General features: G+C 43.9%; 1 protein-coding gene across 1 annotated transcript; it reads right to left on the bottom strand.

Moving 5' to 3' along the window:
• Nucleotides 1-12,716: 12,716 nt before the first annotated feature.
• Nucleotides 12,717-17,246, bottom strand: upp2 (uridine phosphorylase 2). The gene is made up of 8 exons (XM_035392915.1): nt 17,106-17,246; nt 16,936-17,010; nt 16,452-16,569; nt 16,207-16,365; nt 15,238-15,352; nt 14,595-14,804; nt 13,586-13,732; nt 12,717-13,267 (listed from the first exon to the last, which is right to left on the bottom strand). The coding sequence occupies exons 2-8, from the start codon at nt 16,986-16,988 to the stop codon at nt 13,125-13,127; spliced, it is 945 nt and encodes a 314-aa protein (XP_035248806.1). The 5' UTR covers nt 16,989-17,010; nt 17,106-17,246; the 3' UTR covers nt 12,717-13,124.
• Between the last annotated feature and the right edge of the window lie 414 nt (nt 17,247-17,660).

Raw genomic sequence — 17,660 nt, 5'->3', positions numbered from 1 at the left:
TGGAGCAGCTGAACTAACTGTGCTGTCCTGCCAAACAAACGCCCCGGGGTGAGGGCCAGCCCACTGCTGCCAGCACAGCACAACACATGGCGCCCAGAATGTTCTCTGCAGCTACGACAACAACACCACTTAACCACACACGCACGAAAACACGCACGCATGCAAACACATACACACACCACACATACACAAACGCAAACACACACACCAGCAAACACACATGCACGCACATACACACACAAACTTAATCACACACACACACACACAAACACCCACACACATGCACGCACACACACACGCACACACACACACACACACGCATGCACACATGCACACACACACATGCACACACACACGCACACACGCAAAAACACATACACACACACACATGCACACACACACACACACACACACACACACACACATACAAACACGCACGCATGCACACACATATGGGGGACCCCCATAGTAACAGCAATATAGTGTTGAGATTAGCCGGCGCTGAATTTCAACATTGACCCATCTGTAGATGCCTAATCACACAGCCAGCAGTGACAACATGACTGAGCCACAGGGTCTTCCCCATGCTGCCGTTTGACTTGGACATAAACAGGTCTTGCATAATGGGCAGGGTCAAAGGGAGAAGCTGTGTGTTGTTAATGTTGCCTTGCCAGGGCGGTCAAAGATAATTAAGTCGCTTGTTTTCATTGTCTGTTTTGAAATATTTGCATATGTGCTGGTACTCCTCAAAATTGAACTCATTTACGCCGGTGTGATGACTGCGGTCTGAGCCGCAACGCACAACCAGGCCGACGTCCGGCTGAAAGCCTGGCACCTGAGTTACACCGGGAGCTCCATGCCAGACTGCGGCTGGTATGAGAGCTCTAATCCAAAAGCATGGGCACTACGTGTGCACTCCGCTCCTAGTGTAAATCAGGCTTAACAATCTATTTCCTTCACAGCAGAATCACGGCCACATGCAGCTATGCTGCCCTGGCCTATTCAACAAATATTAGCAGAATCTTATGAGAAAGGCTGGGTGTTACACTTCGCCAGAAGCTGTGGGTTATGTGGAAGTCACAGAATGCTTATTTCAGTTTTTTGATATATAGGACTAAAAGGTCAGTGGCTTCCCACAGTTTTGGTTGTGTCATTTCAAGAGGCTAATCCAGGAGTGTGCAGCCATATCTAAAGCAGAGTGATGTAGGGCAAGGCCTTTACCTAGCAATGAAGCACCTGATTCAGCTAAATTCAAAGCCCGAGATGTCGCGTTAATTTTGACTTGATTGAACCCCGTGATTTTTAATTTAGGTCAGGAGTTTACGTGCAAAAACAAAAGCCTATACCCAGCTCATCTTAGACAAGACTGGAGAGCCGTGGGCTACAGAACAATATGTCTCCCTCAGCGTCCTGTACACACAAACACTCTCAACCCAGCACAGTCTCTGAGAGTGCATAAAATCCATAAGATCCGTCATTAGCAGTGTTTATGTACCCTCTGCTTATGGATTTTAGATTTTATATATCCCCCTCTGGCCACCTGTCTGTCTGCGTCTACCAAGGGTTCACAGTGAGGACCTACCCTACACCATCAGAACAGCACTAGCATTACCGGCTAAAAAAGTAATACTAGGGAAGATTTGTGACAACTCATAATTGTATGTGTTTGAGCATGACTATTGAAGTAAAAAGCTATGACATTTCAATGGAAGTGCGTGCGATACTCACTCATTACCTGCTCTGTGTTTGCAAACATGGGCACCATCAGTCTGGCAAGAGGGGTGGCATGAGTAATCACAAGTAACACTTTGAGAGAAGTTTAACAGGTGATTCTGTACACATTGCAGTGTGTTGATTTGTAATCAGTATGATGCTAGTTCAAATAGACATGCCGTTTAAATGGGCATAGACATGAACGTTGTTCTTCTGCTTTAGCAAGCTATCATAACTGCTATTGGCCCACTACAGAGAGCATGCCACTAGCCTAACTGGCTAACCTCTGTGGTAAGGAGGGGAAAACAGCTAGCAGTGCATAGCAACTCTCATGTCCTGTGCTGTTTTTTAAGGAGTGCCTTCAATTTCTGAAAGAAGGCTGTCTTGTTACTAGCCCAGACATTTGTATTTTGTTTTGCACAGGCTATTTTTTTCAAATAAAAAGAAAAACGAAACATTCACATTATCTTTCTTTACATAATTTTTTTACTTTGAACAACTTTTATCATTAGTTATTATTCTTAGTGGGAAGAATCTTTGCTACTCTCGAGACTAGTATCCTCCATTCATTTACTAAGCAGCTCCTGCAGTAAAGGGAAACACTCACTAGAGGACGCTAGAGGGCAAAGAGTTCAGTGAAAGAGTGCCTGTTGTTCTTTTCATTAATGAGTTTCAGGACCTTTCAGTTTAGCTATCCTGAGCAGCAGCCTGTGTCTGGTTTTGGTGACTGCCCTACAATTAACCTATCTACAGGTTCATTACATATTGTTAACATTTCACCCCTTATGCTTATTTTACCTTGAAGTTTTTCTGCAGAGTATGGTTTTATTTGTCTGTGAAGGGACCCAAGATGCCCCAGTTAAGGATTCAAACCAGCAGCCCCCCCCCCCCCCCCCCCCCCCCCCCCCCGGGGCATAAGCTCGAACTGCTTCGCCACACGGCGGCCATAAATATCCACTGTGTTGTCCTGAATGCCCCTGCTAGCACTGCGCTGTTACAGAGAGAAAGCAGAGAAAGCACCCTGGGCTGTGTGGACTCATCAAAGGCGGGAGCGTGAGCTAGGACTCCCAACCTGCCAAATTCTCCCGAGCGCTGTCGGAACTGAGGGGGCCTTGGCGAAGATGTTTTATCTGCTGCCCCTGTTGCTGACGGCCAAGGCCCTCCTCAGACCGATCCACCCTGCTCTGTCTTCGCTCAATTTGATTCGCTCTCTTGTCTGGCCCCCGACCTCTCGATAATTCGCGCTGGCCAACGGAGTCGATTAGGAGCTTTGTCAGACGGACATATGCACTTCGTAAATGCACAGATGCTCTGGAGATTTGACTGCCCTTAGTCATCTTTATCTTTGATTTAAATATCACCATTCGTGTGAGTTTTAGCTTGATATGGAAAATATTAAACAGCATTGTCGCTCAGTCTTAGACTGAAAAATGGTTTCTGTTCAGGCGTCCTTTCGTCTTTAATGATACAATCTGGGTCCTTGTGCAAGGCTTGGACCCTGGTGCACAAATGTAGCTATGTACAGTATCGATTACCGATCATATGCAGATTATGTACACTATGGTATTGTATGTACATTATGGTAAGCTTGCTTCGTAACAACCTAGTTAGAATAGCAAAAAACCAATCATTCACAGTATAACGATTTATAGTGAAGTACTTTATATTCCAGTTTGTATCTCATAAGATGGAATACACAGCAATAGAAACCAAATATCTGCATGGAGTTACGATGTATGTTTTTCTACCTGCAGTCAGTGAAGATGTTATGATGACTGAGAGACACAGGATGAGAAAGTGTATGAAGCTTAGAAACACTGTTCTCAAATAAAGCATATAAGTTGTCCTTGGCATTTGCCCTGTTGAATTTGGGGGTACAACTCTTCTTTGTGCATTATATCCATTTAAACTGTGTTCTTCATACAGATCTCTACCTTTCTTTGCACTGAACCTTTGTATTCCATCAACTTAAGAATAAAGTCTGCAGAGGGAGTATTATGGTCTGTGATTCTGAATCTCCAGAGAGAGGGCGGCTCTCTGAGGCCCATTCCTCTCCCGCTCTACAAATTCCCTGCATTATTTCCCATTCAGTGTTCCTTCAAAGCCTGCTTTTTGTTCCTTTAAACTTCAAACCAAAATATCACCATGGTTACCTCGAATAGCGGCATTCAGCACACTTCAGCAGCTGCGCTTTTCTCATTTCCTTTTGATGTGAGAAAGTTGTGATTTTTTTTTTGTTGTTTTGTTTTGTTTTTGCGTCCGAGGACAAGCTGTTCAGGTGATGATTTGTCGGATAAGCGACGAGGCGCTGATTTCGACCAGCTGCTTGAAAAGCCGGGCGTGATGGTAACCGTCTGATAACGCGGTGTGAGGGGAACTGGAGTACCAAGCTCCTGGAGAAGACGGTTAAACTGTAACAGATTAACCTTCTCTCAGGTGTTCCGTTAATAGCAGCTTGCGCGAGCCCCGTGTCACTCAGGGGGCCCCGAGGTTTCGATTGGCTGCGAACCCGTGCACGGGGGCGTTCTGCACCAATGAGAGGGGCTTTTGCTGACAGCTGAGGGACAGGCGGGTGCCGCGGCTCGCCGTCGTGGCTAAGGCTCTGTGTGGGCCGCGCGAGGCTCCTCAGCTGCCAGCTCTGCTGGATTAGCAGCTCGTGTGGGTGCTATCGTTCTGGTGCAGGCTCGTCCCCTGCAGAGCGGGCCTGGCACACAGGCTGGTTTAACTCTGTGCGCTCAGTGCTTTTCACGCGCGCCTGGACGAGAAGCCCACACAATGGCTGGCCGGGGTAAAGGGCTCTGGTGCTTTGACGCTCCTTTCCTGAAAACAAACCCATTTTAATTTCGCTAAAATGTATTGTTTGATGTCACGAACACGGGCGCGAGTGGGTGGTGCGAGCGGTCCTGGAGCTAGCCTTACCGCCTGAAGGCTGTGGATTCAGGTCCCTTGTGGGGCATTGCTGTTAAACGCCTAAGCAGGACCCCGAACTGTCTTGGAGTGTGGTGCGCTATACAAACCGAAAGTATGAATCATCGACTGCACATGTGAATAGCCTTGTTCTGTGAAAGGAATTTTCTAAGCAAATAAGAACTGTTCTGGAATAGAGGCCTATCACTGTGGGAAAGTAATTTTGTTCTTTTCTGTTCCGTGTGTAGTGAACAAAGTGCTTTTTGGACCCTCAGTCAGCACTGCAATAGCCTATCGGAACAATACAAGATAAAAATTTTAGCAATGGCTTCTGGGAAGTGTCTGAATGGCAGCTGTTATTTAGTCTTACTGGCAATTCCAGACACTGAGTTCAAAACTTGGAATCATTTTCCATCCCACTGTATATAAAGTCATTCTGAGTAGCCCAGAAAAAAAAACAGTATGGTAGAATGTGACGGTTTCACAAAGAAAGTAAACTGTCACGTCATAACAAAGATGCACTTCCATCATCCCACTGAAAAGCAGAACTGGCATAAAATGATTGCATGGGTTGTCTATTATTTTATTTTACTTTCTGAAACCATGTAAGGCTCAGAGCTGATGAGACAGAGATTTTAGAATAATTAAGTTAGGTTAAGTTAAGTGGATTTTCCGGTTCATTCCCAAGTTGAACTGTTATATATTCTCATCTGTAACAGAAGCAGTGGCTACCGTTTGTTACAGGAAAGCATACCAAAACATGACTGCATACAGGTATTTATATAACTGTACACACACGCACACACACACACACACACACACACACACACGGCTGTACTGTTAAGTTATCTACTGAGTCATGGTGCAACCTGTGTCATAGTGATAATAGTTTCACATTTAGTCAATAGCTAAACTAAACTTTTTTCAACTTTTCTGCAGTTTAGTTACACAATACCTAATGTGTATCCATTGTGAAAAGAGAATTTCACTGACAGTATCTAAGCTAAGCAGTAGTCAAACAAATTTTAATCAGTCTGTCTTTTCAGAGTTACACTTTGCCCTTTTAAAAACTGCTTGAAAATTACTTACTGTACTACATAAACAAATCTCATTCTTTATTTGCACTACCCACTATTGACATATATTAATAACACATATTAATTTGCGATCTGACAGCTGAATCTCTTTGGTATTGAATAATAGGACTGCCTTTCTAGTTTACATATACACATACACACACATGCACATGTACAGTACACATACACACACATGCACATGTACAGTACACGCACACGCACATGTACACGAACGCACACGCACACACACACACACACTATATATAAAAATATATATATAGTTACAAGATACTCCTTCTGTCAGAATCTGCCAATGTTTTGTCAATGTTTTGCACCAGTGACTTCAGTGCATTGCATCATGCTTATCTGTGAGCAGGTGTGGGCCAAGATTAAGCCATGTGCTGCTATCTTTCACTTCTCTGCTCGTGTTCATTTATTTAAGAATGTCTTCTGATAATTCAACCTGCTCTGCTTTTACTGAACCCACCTGTCCAGATTCAGCTCATAGGTAATACTGTGACATGACCATTTAAGCCTAGCTATACTTATACTTCACTCATGCTAGATTTAGCTTGGCGGACAAATAAATAATCAGATGCATGGGATTGCAGTGATTCTACAAAACTCGACTCACTTGAATCTCGAACAAAAAACGTCTGCCATTTATGACATATTTGCCTTTATATATAAAAACATAAAAACATATATAAGTGCTCTGAAGCAATTGCAGTATTGTATGTCTCACGCAAATATGATTATGTTTCGTTTTGGGAGAAAACTTGGCACTTGGGCACGTACCACAGTACCCGCTGCCCCAGCAAAGCTCTCAGCAAGCTGTTGACAGAGCCCCTTCATTCCGCGAGCGAGCTGCTGGCATTAAACGAGCTTGTGGTGCGAACGCGCGACAGACTCTGCTAATGTGGCGGCTCTCTGGGGACACGGCTGTGCTACGCGCTGACAGAGCTTGGAATCTCTGTTTGCTCAGCAGTGCTGCTGCTCCAGGCCGGGGCCTCTGGAGCCCTACGTCTGAACCCGGGGCCCGGCCCATCGATGCTTCCGCCCGCGTGACTGCTAACCGACGCTAGCTCGCGTTCAGTCACCAGTTTCGCCCTCAGTGTTTACATACAAAAACGCGAGCGTGCAGACTGCTGCGGATCTCCCGGCTCTGCAAATGGATTGTGTGTGTGTGTGTGGGGGGGGGGGGTGTATGTGTGTGTGTGTTTGTGCATGTGTGAGAGAGAGAGAGTGTGTGTGTGTGTGTATGACGACCTTATTGCTTACATTGTTCATATAAACAGTAAACAGACTGCATTTATATAGCGCTTTTATCCAAAGCACTTTACTTGATGCCTCTCATTCACCAGAGCAGTTAGGGGTTAGGTGTCTTGCTCAGGGACACTTCAACACGCCCAGGGCGGGGATCGAACCAGCAACTATCCGACTGCCAGACAACCGCTCTTACCTCCTGAGCTATGTCACCCCACAGGCGACATAGCTCAGGAGCTATATTTTTATTATTGTAGTTACAGGAGTCTGCCAGTGTGTGGAGTGCCCTTTTCTAATTAAGAGCACCTGGGGGGAACCCTATAATAGGGAAGCCCCAGTGCTTTCTGGGCCACTCTCTCCAAGTGTTGGAACCCAGAATTCCCGGTCGGTGTATAGGTGGGAGTGCATGGCATTACACAGCTTTTATAGAGCTTAGTGTTCACATAGATATGTATGGAGGGTATGTTGAAAACTCCGGCCCGCTGATTGCATGAGTTTATTTCTTGGTGGTCTTTTGAGTAGGACACCAGAGACGTCTCAACATGTAGATATATCTATGTGTAGATATACAAAAAAATACATGCATAAAATCATAACTTCCTTTTGTTGTGTGTGCATTTTTTAACACAGACGTGTGTGGGTGTTGAAAATTGGCTATATAAATACACAGTATATATGTATGTGTGTGTGTGTGTTTATGTGTTTATGCATATGAATATATATGTGCTAAATTAAAAACTAGCAAAATAGTTAGCAAGCTGTGGAACCAAATCATAGCTTGCCCCATATAACCTAACCTCATACTACCACCCTTTGGCCAGGAACCCCACGAAACATCTGACTGACTTTGTGAACAATCGTACCACACATCAGACACGGCTTGTAAATATTTGTTCTTTATTCGTTCTTTATAGAACTAACAATGAGGTATGTTTGCATGGATGTCTCTGCAGCTATATTTAGCTATAATGGTTAATGGCTAATATAGAGCTAATGGCTCTTCAATATGAAGTCTTGAATCATTTAAGAGAACTTCACTATATATTTGTGAATCAATTCTAAAGTATAATATTATTGTTTCCTAAAATGAACAATCTTAGATGGAGAGATCTGGATATTCAAGAATATTTTACCTTTGCATTCATTTTAAAACAGAAATGAAGGCCGCACAAGCTTATAAGCGATTCTAAAATGTCACAAAATATCAGACTACCTCGCAGGCATGATAGGATGCTATGTGTAAGCAGGGAAACAGATTACTGAAACAAAACTGTTAAGACATACTGCTTCTGATTAAGGTGGCTGTTTTTAAGCAATAGGCAAAAACCGAGTGTCGGCAGCTGCATTAATCTGAGTAATGGCTTGTTTTGCTGCATGAAGAAAGAGGTTGTTTATCTTGAGCAATGTAATCTCGGACCTTCCTCCCCCGAATATGGCTCCAGGACTGATCGAAGCGCCAGGTCTCTTTAATAAAGTCACTCCCGCGTACGCCATTGTGGATGAGGCGCGAGAAAGATTGCTTTACGATAGCACTTCAGGAAAAAAAACGTCTGCGGCGGCAGCTTTGTGCAAATGAAACATTGCCTCGTTCCAGACAGATTAATTTTCTTTACTCTGATAAACATTAATCTGATCTTTCTCTGTCAGACATAATAGCTTTGCCACGGCATATGAAGGCTTTGTCTCGCATCTTCTGGCTCATTTAATGTTTCACAGAACTGGAAATGCAGGCTCCTGTGCTAGCATAAATGCAGAGGCAATTTCTCTCTGTCCCATATATGAAAACATCATGTTACAGCCTCAAAACAGATGTGCTACAAACAACATGTAGCATGCCATTCTCTTCCACACCTCCATCCGTGTCAAGTTAAGGAAAACACACTTTGCGTAAAATAAAAGTAGTAACTTTGACACAAAATGTGTTGAAAGTAACACAAATGTAGTAACACAAAAAGTATGTTCAATATGAACATAACCTTTTTGAGAGTGTGGACAATCAGATTCTAAGAGGGAAGAAACAGTGTTTTGAGAACAGGAAGGATCAATAGGATATGGGCCTGAACACACAAAGTCAATGAGAAGAGATTAAGTGTAATCACAAAAAAGAAAGTAAGCCTAGAGTTGCCTTGAGTACAATAACACAAAACTGGAGGACCTGCAAAGTCAACTCTCGCATTAGTTAACTGCATTAAATTTGCATAGTATTCCAAAATGTCCTGAGCATATGCCATTGTTAAGATTGAATATAGTTTTATTGTTTACACATTCAAATAGACATGCTTTCCTGTACGTCTATGTGTACTAATCTTAGAGTGTTTACTTTTAAAATAGCTTTTTATAGTGAGAGTGACCATAGAAAAGAAATTCAACCTTATCATGGAAGGTTGCAACCATGATCAAAATTTTTTTGTTGCTGTTGAATTAAACATAGTGGTCAATGGACTGAAGAGCGGAGTTACAAACCAAGTGGCCTCACCATGAACTGAATCTGCACGTTTAACCACCTAACCGCAATTGGATTGATCCTGGAGAAAATTCTCATTTGAAATACTTTCCCACTCATACATACAAAACCGGGAAATGCTGTTTTCACCATGAATATGCACATTGTGTCACAAACATCACGGTGCCATAAAATCCCCCAAAATAAATGTTGAATTGGCTCGACGCTCTGCAAATATTTGCCCTGATTCTGAAAGTGCATTGGCATCACCGTGTGTACCGAGGGCTGCCTGGAGATCACGTTGCCCTGGGATGCGAAGATGAGGTCACACAGACTGCACGTTTCACGCTGAGAACGCAGGCCAGCGTCTGCGAAAATATGACATAGCAGAGATGATGAAACAATATCTCCCACTGAATGCACTGAAGGGCTATGATGAAAAGCTTATTGCAAAAAATAAAGTTGTCATTACTGCCACCTGTTGGTGGAGTGTGGGTATGTCATGCTATGTGCCTTTGTAGTTGAGCACAGTTGTGGAAAGTACAGGTGGGTCAGAAAGTAAAATTTCTGCCATGTGTTTCTTCCACACATTAACTCAGCCAGCTGCATTTCAGTGCTTAGTTCTACCTCCTGGCTGAAGAATTGTTCTAATTGGCAAATCCAGGTGGTTGGAACAAAATGCTGGGGAGGACCTTTACTTTCTGAACTTGGATTTTCCACCTCTGCTTGAGTGATGTCTCTGTTAACTCTCATTACTGGTTGTTCTTGTCACGGTACGGGGGTTAGGACCCAGGCGCAGAGTGGGAAAAAACACGAAACTCAAAAATGTGATACAAACAAGACTTTACTGACAAAAAACAGAACAAACAAAGAGCCACGAGGGGCATATAACAAAAACTAAAAGAATACAAAAAAAAACAGAACTTCACAAGTACAGAAAACAAATGGCAGAAGCACAAGCAGAGACAAAGGCAGAAACGCACAGCAGGTCAAAAACATGGGCAGGTACATACGGTCAGAAACAAACACAAGTCGGAAACAAACACAAGGAACCGAGCCAAGCGGACAAAGAACTTAAATAGACAGGGGGTAACAAGACACAGGTGAACTCAAAAAACAATCAAACCAGAAAAGGAGGGGATAACTAGACACAGGTGGGAACAATGATAGAACAACGAGACAATAATGGAAAACAATAATACAATTAACACGGGAAACCAATAAGGGAATGAACAGAAATAGAAAAACTGAGAAGTGCCGCCCACTGGCGGCCCAAAAAGGAAAAATAGAAACAGAAAGGCAGGACCATGACAGCTCTTGTAACTACACGCGCTATTACTCAAGAACGATTCCCTGAAATGCCTGGTTTCTCGGATGTGGGTTGGTTTGCAGAGCAGTATTCAAATCGCACTGAGCAGGGCTCCTCTGTGTAACTGTTTCTTTAATGGCACATATGCTAAGTACACATTGTATCTGGCTGTTCAGCTCTATGACAAGTTTACAAAATGACAAAAAACCGGTACACAGGCCAGCTCCTCTCTTAAAAGATGAATTATTAGCTGCTATTATTATTAACCTCCCATAGAACAAGGAAAAAGTGTCAGAATGTCTATTATATAAGCATTTGAGAGGTTTACAGCAATATTTGCTTCTGTTAAACTTTACCCCTGCGACCAAAAGCAATGTTTCTGCCCAAGGTTAAAGAGTGAACAAGCTTTGCAGTGTCTGTTTCATAACAGCTGGGCAGGGCATTACTGCTGGACCATTATAGGCTCTTGCATAATGAGAGAAGTGATAATTTCTAGACTTGATCATTAACTTTTTTTCCCCCACAGATTATCAAGAATATGTTGAGGACAGGCTGGGGACACTTTGAAAGAATGTGTGCAAGGAGCACATAAAAGAAATGAAAATAAGAGCATGATATTATCATAAATAAAATGTGCTTAACTCCCCTGGTAAGCGTAGCTCATCTTAATGGGACCAAATTCTTTCCACAAAACTTTCCTTTGTGGTTTTTGGAACGATACAATAAAGGCTGCAGCGAGTGTCGCTTTTTTTTGAATGATTGCATGTCATAAACAACTGGTTGAACAAAGCAACCAAATTTACTTAAAAGCTAAATATTTACTCATGATCACTGTGTGCTCCTCTTCTCCTCGCACGTGTTTAAACATTTTGGTTTAAATAATGAAGTTTAGTAAATGTTGCATAGTCCGAAATTTTAATCCACGTATCTGGACAGATTTATGAGATCTAGAGCAAATGATGAGGAAGTTAGTCCTAAAATTTTGACAGGCAGCTTGATTCTTTATTGTCCACTTTTGTGGAAATTTGCCTTCGGCTTCGCCATAGCTGCAGTAAAAACACACCGTGTTTTTTTGCACAATACAGGCCACAAACAACACAGTACAGACGACACAGACGCAGACAGGTTGGTCTTGGGAAACACAATATAAAACGTGCCTGATATTTATTATGCTCCGTGTAAAATGAGGTGCAGATGAACAAGGACTTAAACACTGGGTCCACAGGATTGTTGTTCTTAACAACCTGTGACCTTCACCATGTTCCCTGTCCTTTGACCTCAGACAAAGCAGAGATCATTTTAAGCGACACTGAGACTTTGATTGTGTTCCGATAGCCAAGAGCAAACACAGATTGACCATTCATCGGATTAGACTTTATATGTAATCCGCTGGTACACAGGTAAAGGACATCCTGAGGTTTAGCTGGCTGTTGCTCTGCCAGAAGAAATAGCCTTAACAGAAAACACTGTTGAATACGGAGGTGGCATATAATGAGAGGTGTACAGGGAAATTTATGATCTTCTGTTGAACGAAGACATAGCAATACTTTTACTAATGGCTCAAATAGGCCACCTAAGAGTACAAACTGGAGTCTAGATATGTGAAACATATTTTAGCTGTACACTAATATGGTGGTTATATCTTTAGTCACAGAATGGTGTACTCTGTGGATCTGATAGAACTCACAAGGCAGGATAAACAGAGATATTCTCTGAGACACTGAACTCTGGCAGGTATCTTGCAGGTAAACTACATTCCTGATCCAAAGTGTTTTATTCAGCTCTGTGCAGATTATATGAGGATGAGAATTTAGAGAGACATCTGCCAGACTGCTAGAGATTTGCACTACATTTTATAACGTTGAATATAATTCATTTTGGTGATATGCTTCCATTTCTAAAGCATCTGTCAATGCTGTCTGTCTCTATCAATTTCCACACTCAGCTCTTTGAAAAATGATGTACTCCTTTCCAAAAAAAAAACAACAGCCACTCAGAGGAGAACCAGAATTGTGTTATACACATATTTATTTTCAAAGTAACATGGCAGCAGAAACATTTTGACATACGACATCATACAATTTGCAACTAAGAACCCAGAGAAAACATTAAACAGCCATCAAACTTTTATAAAGGCAAGTCACACCATTGTGAAACAAACAGATTATCAAGTCATACACACTCTTATAAAGATTATATATTCGTGCAATGCTTTACAGCTTATGCACCGAACAATGCACGTCTCGCAAAGACAGTTATCAAGTAGTACTATACAAACATCATAGCACTCTTTTGAAATAAGTGTGAAATGCAAATATCGACCCTATGTACAGAAGGGGTTGCAATTATATACAAAGAAGAACACGTGCAGGGCAGGGGGTGTGTGCGTGGGGCTAGGCCGGCAGCGATGCTATTGGATGAGCCCGAGGCGTTTCTTAATGAGGTGAGAGACCAGAAGCTGGGGCCTCTGTTGGTAGTCCAGCATGACCCTGTGAGGGCTGTTGATCTGGTCTCCCTCAAAGCGATTCAGCAGAGTCACACAGACCACCGCAGCTGAAACGCACAGCAGATACACAATGCACACGTAAAATATACGCACTCTACAGCTTAGAATATTATGATATTATTTCCTCTATTACATTATATAGAATATTTACTACATGACAAAATATCAAATATACAAAGCAGTACTTAGGCTGTCCTCAACTACAGTACCTGGGAGGAGGTGGGGGGGGGGGGGGGGTTAACAGCAAATTTTCAGAAATATTTTCAATTGGCTGACACCGTGCTGATACGCCTCAAACAATGCTAAGCTAATGCTAATCCTTCCCAGAGTTGCCCTCGGCTCTGAGGAAAGTGAAGCCTGGTCACCTTTGAGGCCGCAGGCGTGGCACATGGCAGCGAAGACGGTGGACTCCATCTCGATGTTCCTGACTCCGGCGTCGTACGCCCTGTGCAGGTACTCCAGCTTCTCCTCCGTCGAGAAGGAGCACAGCGCCCCATCCAGCCGACCCTGGCCTGGAGGAACCGAAATGTTTTAAAAAAGGAGCCAACTCACTGCACGGAGCACGCAACCCATTTTTGAACTGCGAACTCCTCTCATCAAATACCAGGAAGCACATGGACCGCTTTGATCTCAGAATAGGAATCGGCTTTCCTGAGCTCGCTACGCTTGTTCTCGGCGCGACGACCTCTCTGCGTCGGTGTCTGTTTTGCGAGCGTTGCTCGGCTTCGGCCGTCTAGACAGCGCTGTCGGGGGGGGCAAACGAGGGAACGGCGAGCGCTTTGGCGAAACCATCCCAGGCGAACGCAGCCTGGGCTTAGCCAAGCTCTGAGGTTTGAGTCTCGCCCCTCATTTAGAGGCCATCTCCTCTCGCCGAGCCCCGCGCGGTCCGGAGGGAGGGCGGAAGCTTTGCCAGACGTCCGCTTCGCTACTACGTACCTTCCCCGCGGCGTTTACCGCTCACGCTGAGCAAATGGTGCAGGACCGGTGCCAAGGTATACGCCGCTGAATTACAGCGCGTGAACGCCTGACTAAATGTACGTACGCACGACTGTCCGGCGCGTCTCCTACTTCCGTGGCTGACCCCAAGAAGACTAGCTGACATCATCGCGTTAGCTAACAGGAATCCTAATAAGCAACAAGCAAAAAACCTGACTTTTGGTTTTCTTATTTAGATTTTTTTTTTTTACTAAATATATTACGACAAAACCACACTACGGTCCACTAAACAGAGACATTCATCTACAATATTAAAAGCTAGGCTACGGTCCCCACACAGTGCATAGTATTGCTGTGGAGCAGTGCAGTAGGCAGCAACAGAACATTCTGGAGAAGACTCCGGGCCCATTCCAAAATGTGCAGGCGGGCAGGCGGTACCTTCGTAGAAGTCGTGGGTGCACATGGTGTTGCCGATGACGGTGGGCAGGTCGGGGATCTCTGCGGCGCAGGAGAGAAGCTCCTCGGCCAGGCCCTGGTCCAGGTCCGTGCTCCGGACGATCACCTTCCCCAGCACCACCTGCTCAAACTGCGGCTGGAGGAAGGAGTCCATCGCCTGCTTGGTGACCACCACCGTCCCGGGGGCCAAGCCTGTAAGGGGCAGCAGACACGGGTCAGCACAACTGCCCCTGAACGCGCTCCGGGGCCGTGTCCGAGTCAACCTCCTAACAACTGTGTCCTCGATGTGTGTACTGTCTACTAAGCATACAGCATGCTGGTTAGCATTGTTGTTGCTGTTGAAGGAAAACGGCAGCCAAGCTACGTTTCATTTTCAATGTGAAGCTGCACGTCATATTTATGGTTGTTTACTTCCAAAAAAGTATACCCCTGAATATACTCTGATAAACCCGGGATACGTATACGTATATCATCTTGGGATTTTAAGTACACTACATTTGGAGAAAAACTTAACAACTTTCTCATCCAGTGTAACTCAACAAGTATACTCAATAGTAGGCGAGTGCGCTGATTCGGGCTCGGTCCAGGACTGAAGTGAAAGGAGACAGAAATGGGGGCGACGTACCCACTCCTCCGGACGTGCCTATGCGGAACAGGATGACATCACGGCAGCGGGCGTGGTGCAGGAGCTTGATCAGCTCGTGGAGCATGATGGACATGGAGGGCACCCCCATACCATGCTGGAGAACCAGAGGAGTGACAGCCAATCAACACATCTGCACTTCCGACCAATCAACACAACCGCACTGCTGGCCCATTCAGTACTTCTGTACCATTACCCTACTAGCATATCTGCACTGCAATGCAATTAATACATCTGTACCATTAGCATATAAACACATTAGCGCTGATTAGAAATAAACATATTTGCATTGTTAGCTCATAAACACATCTAGAGTCAGCAATGTACACAAAATCTATATTGTCTGATGAAGACTTTATTCAGTACATTGTGTTATATATGTTATGTTATGGTCTCAATAATACCTGCCGTTTCTGCCAGAAGGACAGCAACAGAATAAGTCTAAGTAATGGATAGACATTATAACATTATGCCTTCAGGGATATGCGTGATTCTGTTGTTGTTTACAAGTCAAATCTTTATCTGTTCTGTCAGCAAATCAGTACATCTTTACACTGTCAGCCAATCGACATCCACGCAGCCATTCAATTTAGTCAGTACAGTCAGCCAAAAAACACTTCCGTCAGCTCTGCCAAGAGTCTTTCACAACACCTGTGCAGTGTCAATGACCACATCCACACCGCTGGTCAACCTCACCAGACATTCAAAGAGAACGTTCTGGAACCACTTTGATTATCCACAAAATCATTTTTAATTTCGCAATCTCAAAGAACCGATGACCCGCGTCTACCGAATCTGAATCCTCCAAGATACATTGGAAGCGAGATGGAATAAACTGATAATGCACCGGTAATTAGTGATGGAATAAACTGATAATGCACTGGTAATGGAGCAGTGTCTGTGGAGAGGGAGTGTGGACGCCGAAAGAGAACATAGCGCAGTGAAACTCACGCTGACGGAGAGCACGGGTCCCGCTTTGTACATGGAGTAACGGTCAGTCCCAGCGCAGATGTCCCTGATGTCGTCCATGTCCCCGGGCAGCCCCAGTTCCCGGTGGATGAACTGGGCGAAGGACTTCATCCGGTTGCCACTGCCACCGACGCACACAAACTGGAAACACAGAAGAAAGGCCCCTTATACTACCGGTAATTAGCGTTCTTGGGCGCCAGCCTTTGCTCTGACAGGCCGCTACGTACTTTTATATCGCCGAACATCTCCGGCAAGTTGTGAGTCTTGGTTCCCAGGTCGAAATGATAGAGAATGTCTTCCTCCATGGAGTCTAGATGGGGATTTTTCACGTGGACCTCTTCCTGTCTGAGGGGAACAAAAACGAGGAACGAGAAAGCTTTATCACCAACTATCTCCCCGTAACAAGTCTTAACGGTTCAGATAAACTATAATGCGTCTCTTTTCTTCAGCAGATTGTAAAACAGGAGGCAAATGACACTAACAACTCAAGTAGCTCAGATTCTATCAAATACACGCGGGTTACTCCAGGTGATATTCAGAATAATCCAGTGTAAATGCACAAGCACCCTCCACATAAGTGTAATTCCATGACTTCACCTGATTGATCTACAGTACCTGCTCCCGCTATCTGAGTGTAAACACTGCCCTGTGCTGAAATGTTTCCACTTGCACAGTTCAGTGAATATGTATATTTAAGAAAAATAGTCTTACTCAATATAATCGCCGTGATCCGTCCCAATGGTGTTGAACAGAATAGGTGCCATGGTTTGAAGTACACTGCGCTTGCTATAAAACAAAAAGTGTGAACATGTCGACATTTATTTAGACACAACAATGTTGCCACAAGATATTTCTAGTTCCGAAGAGTCTGAGAACAATACCTTTTTGGGATAAATTCTGTTTTTGGCAGAGAACTCGCTTTGGTCGTTTCTCGAAATGCTTCTTTTGCCTTGGTAAGTGAAAGGAATAAAAACACTCACCTCTGGTCTAGCGACTTATATAGAACTGTTGCCCCGTGTCTGATAAATGATTGGCCTTAAAGGGAGGTGTGGTGTCCGATCTCTTCCTCTCACATGTTCACTGACCCCAAACATAAAATTTCACTGACGGATTCATTGTGCAAATAGTTAACATTTTCAGGTCACGTCAGACGTGTTTTTTTTTTGTGTTGACAGACACCTTGCACTACCAAAACAGAAAACATGACAGCTCACCCACGCTTAGCCTACTGTAATAACGGGTTAGCTACTGTAAAAAAGGCATATTGTATACCTTTATCTAGAAGTAAAGATTACATTTTCTTCCAATACAGCAGTAAAGATAATACAATCTGGTTATTTAATCCTAAACAAGACCTACGGAGGACACCGAAAATCGTGATGTTGAGTAGTACAGTTCATAACCCTGTTAATTAGTTACCAGTCTGAATGTGCGGA

The sequence above is a fragment of the Anguilla anguilla genome, chromosome 15 (genome assembly GCF_013347855.1).
Source record: "Anguilla anguilla isolate fAngAng1 chromosome 15, fAngAng1.pri, whole genome shotgun sequence".
Taxonomy (NCBI): domain Eukaryota; kingdom Metazoa; phylum Chordata; class Actinopteri; order Anguilliformes; family Anguillidae; genus Anguilla; species Anguilla anguilla.
Note: the sequence above shows the minus strand (reverse complement) of the source record. Positions and strands in the feature narration are given on the sequence as shown.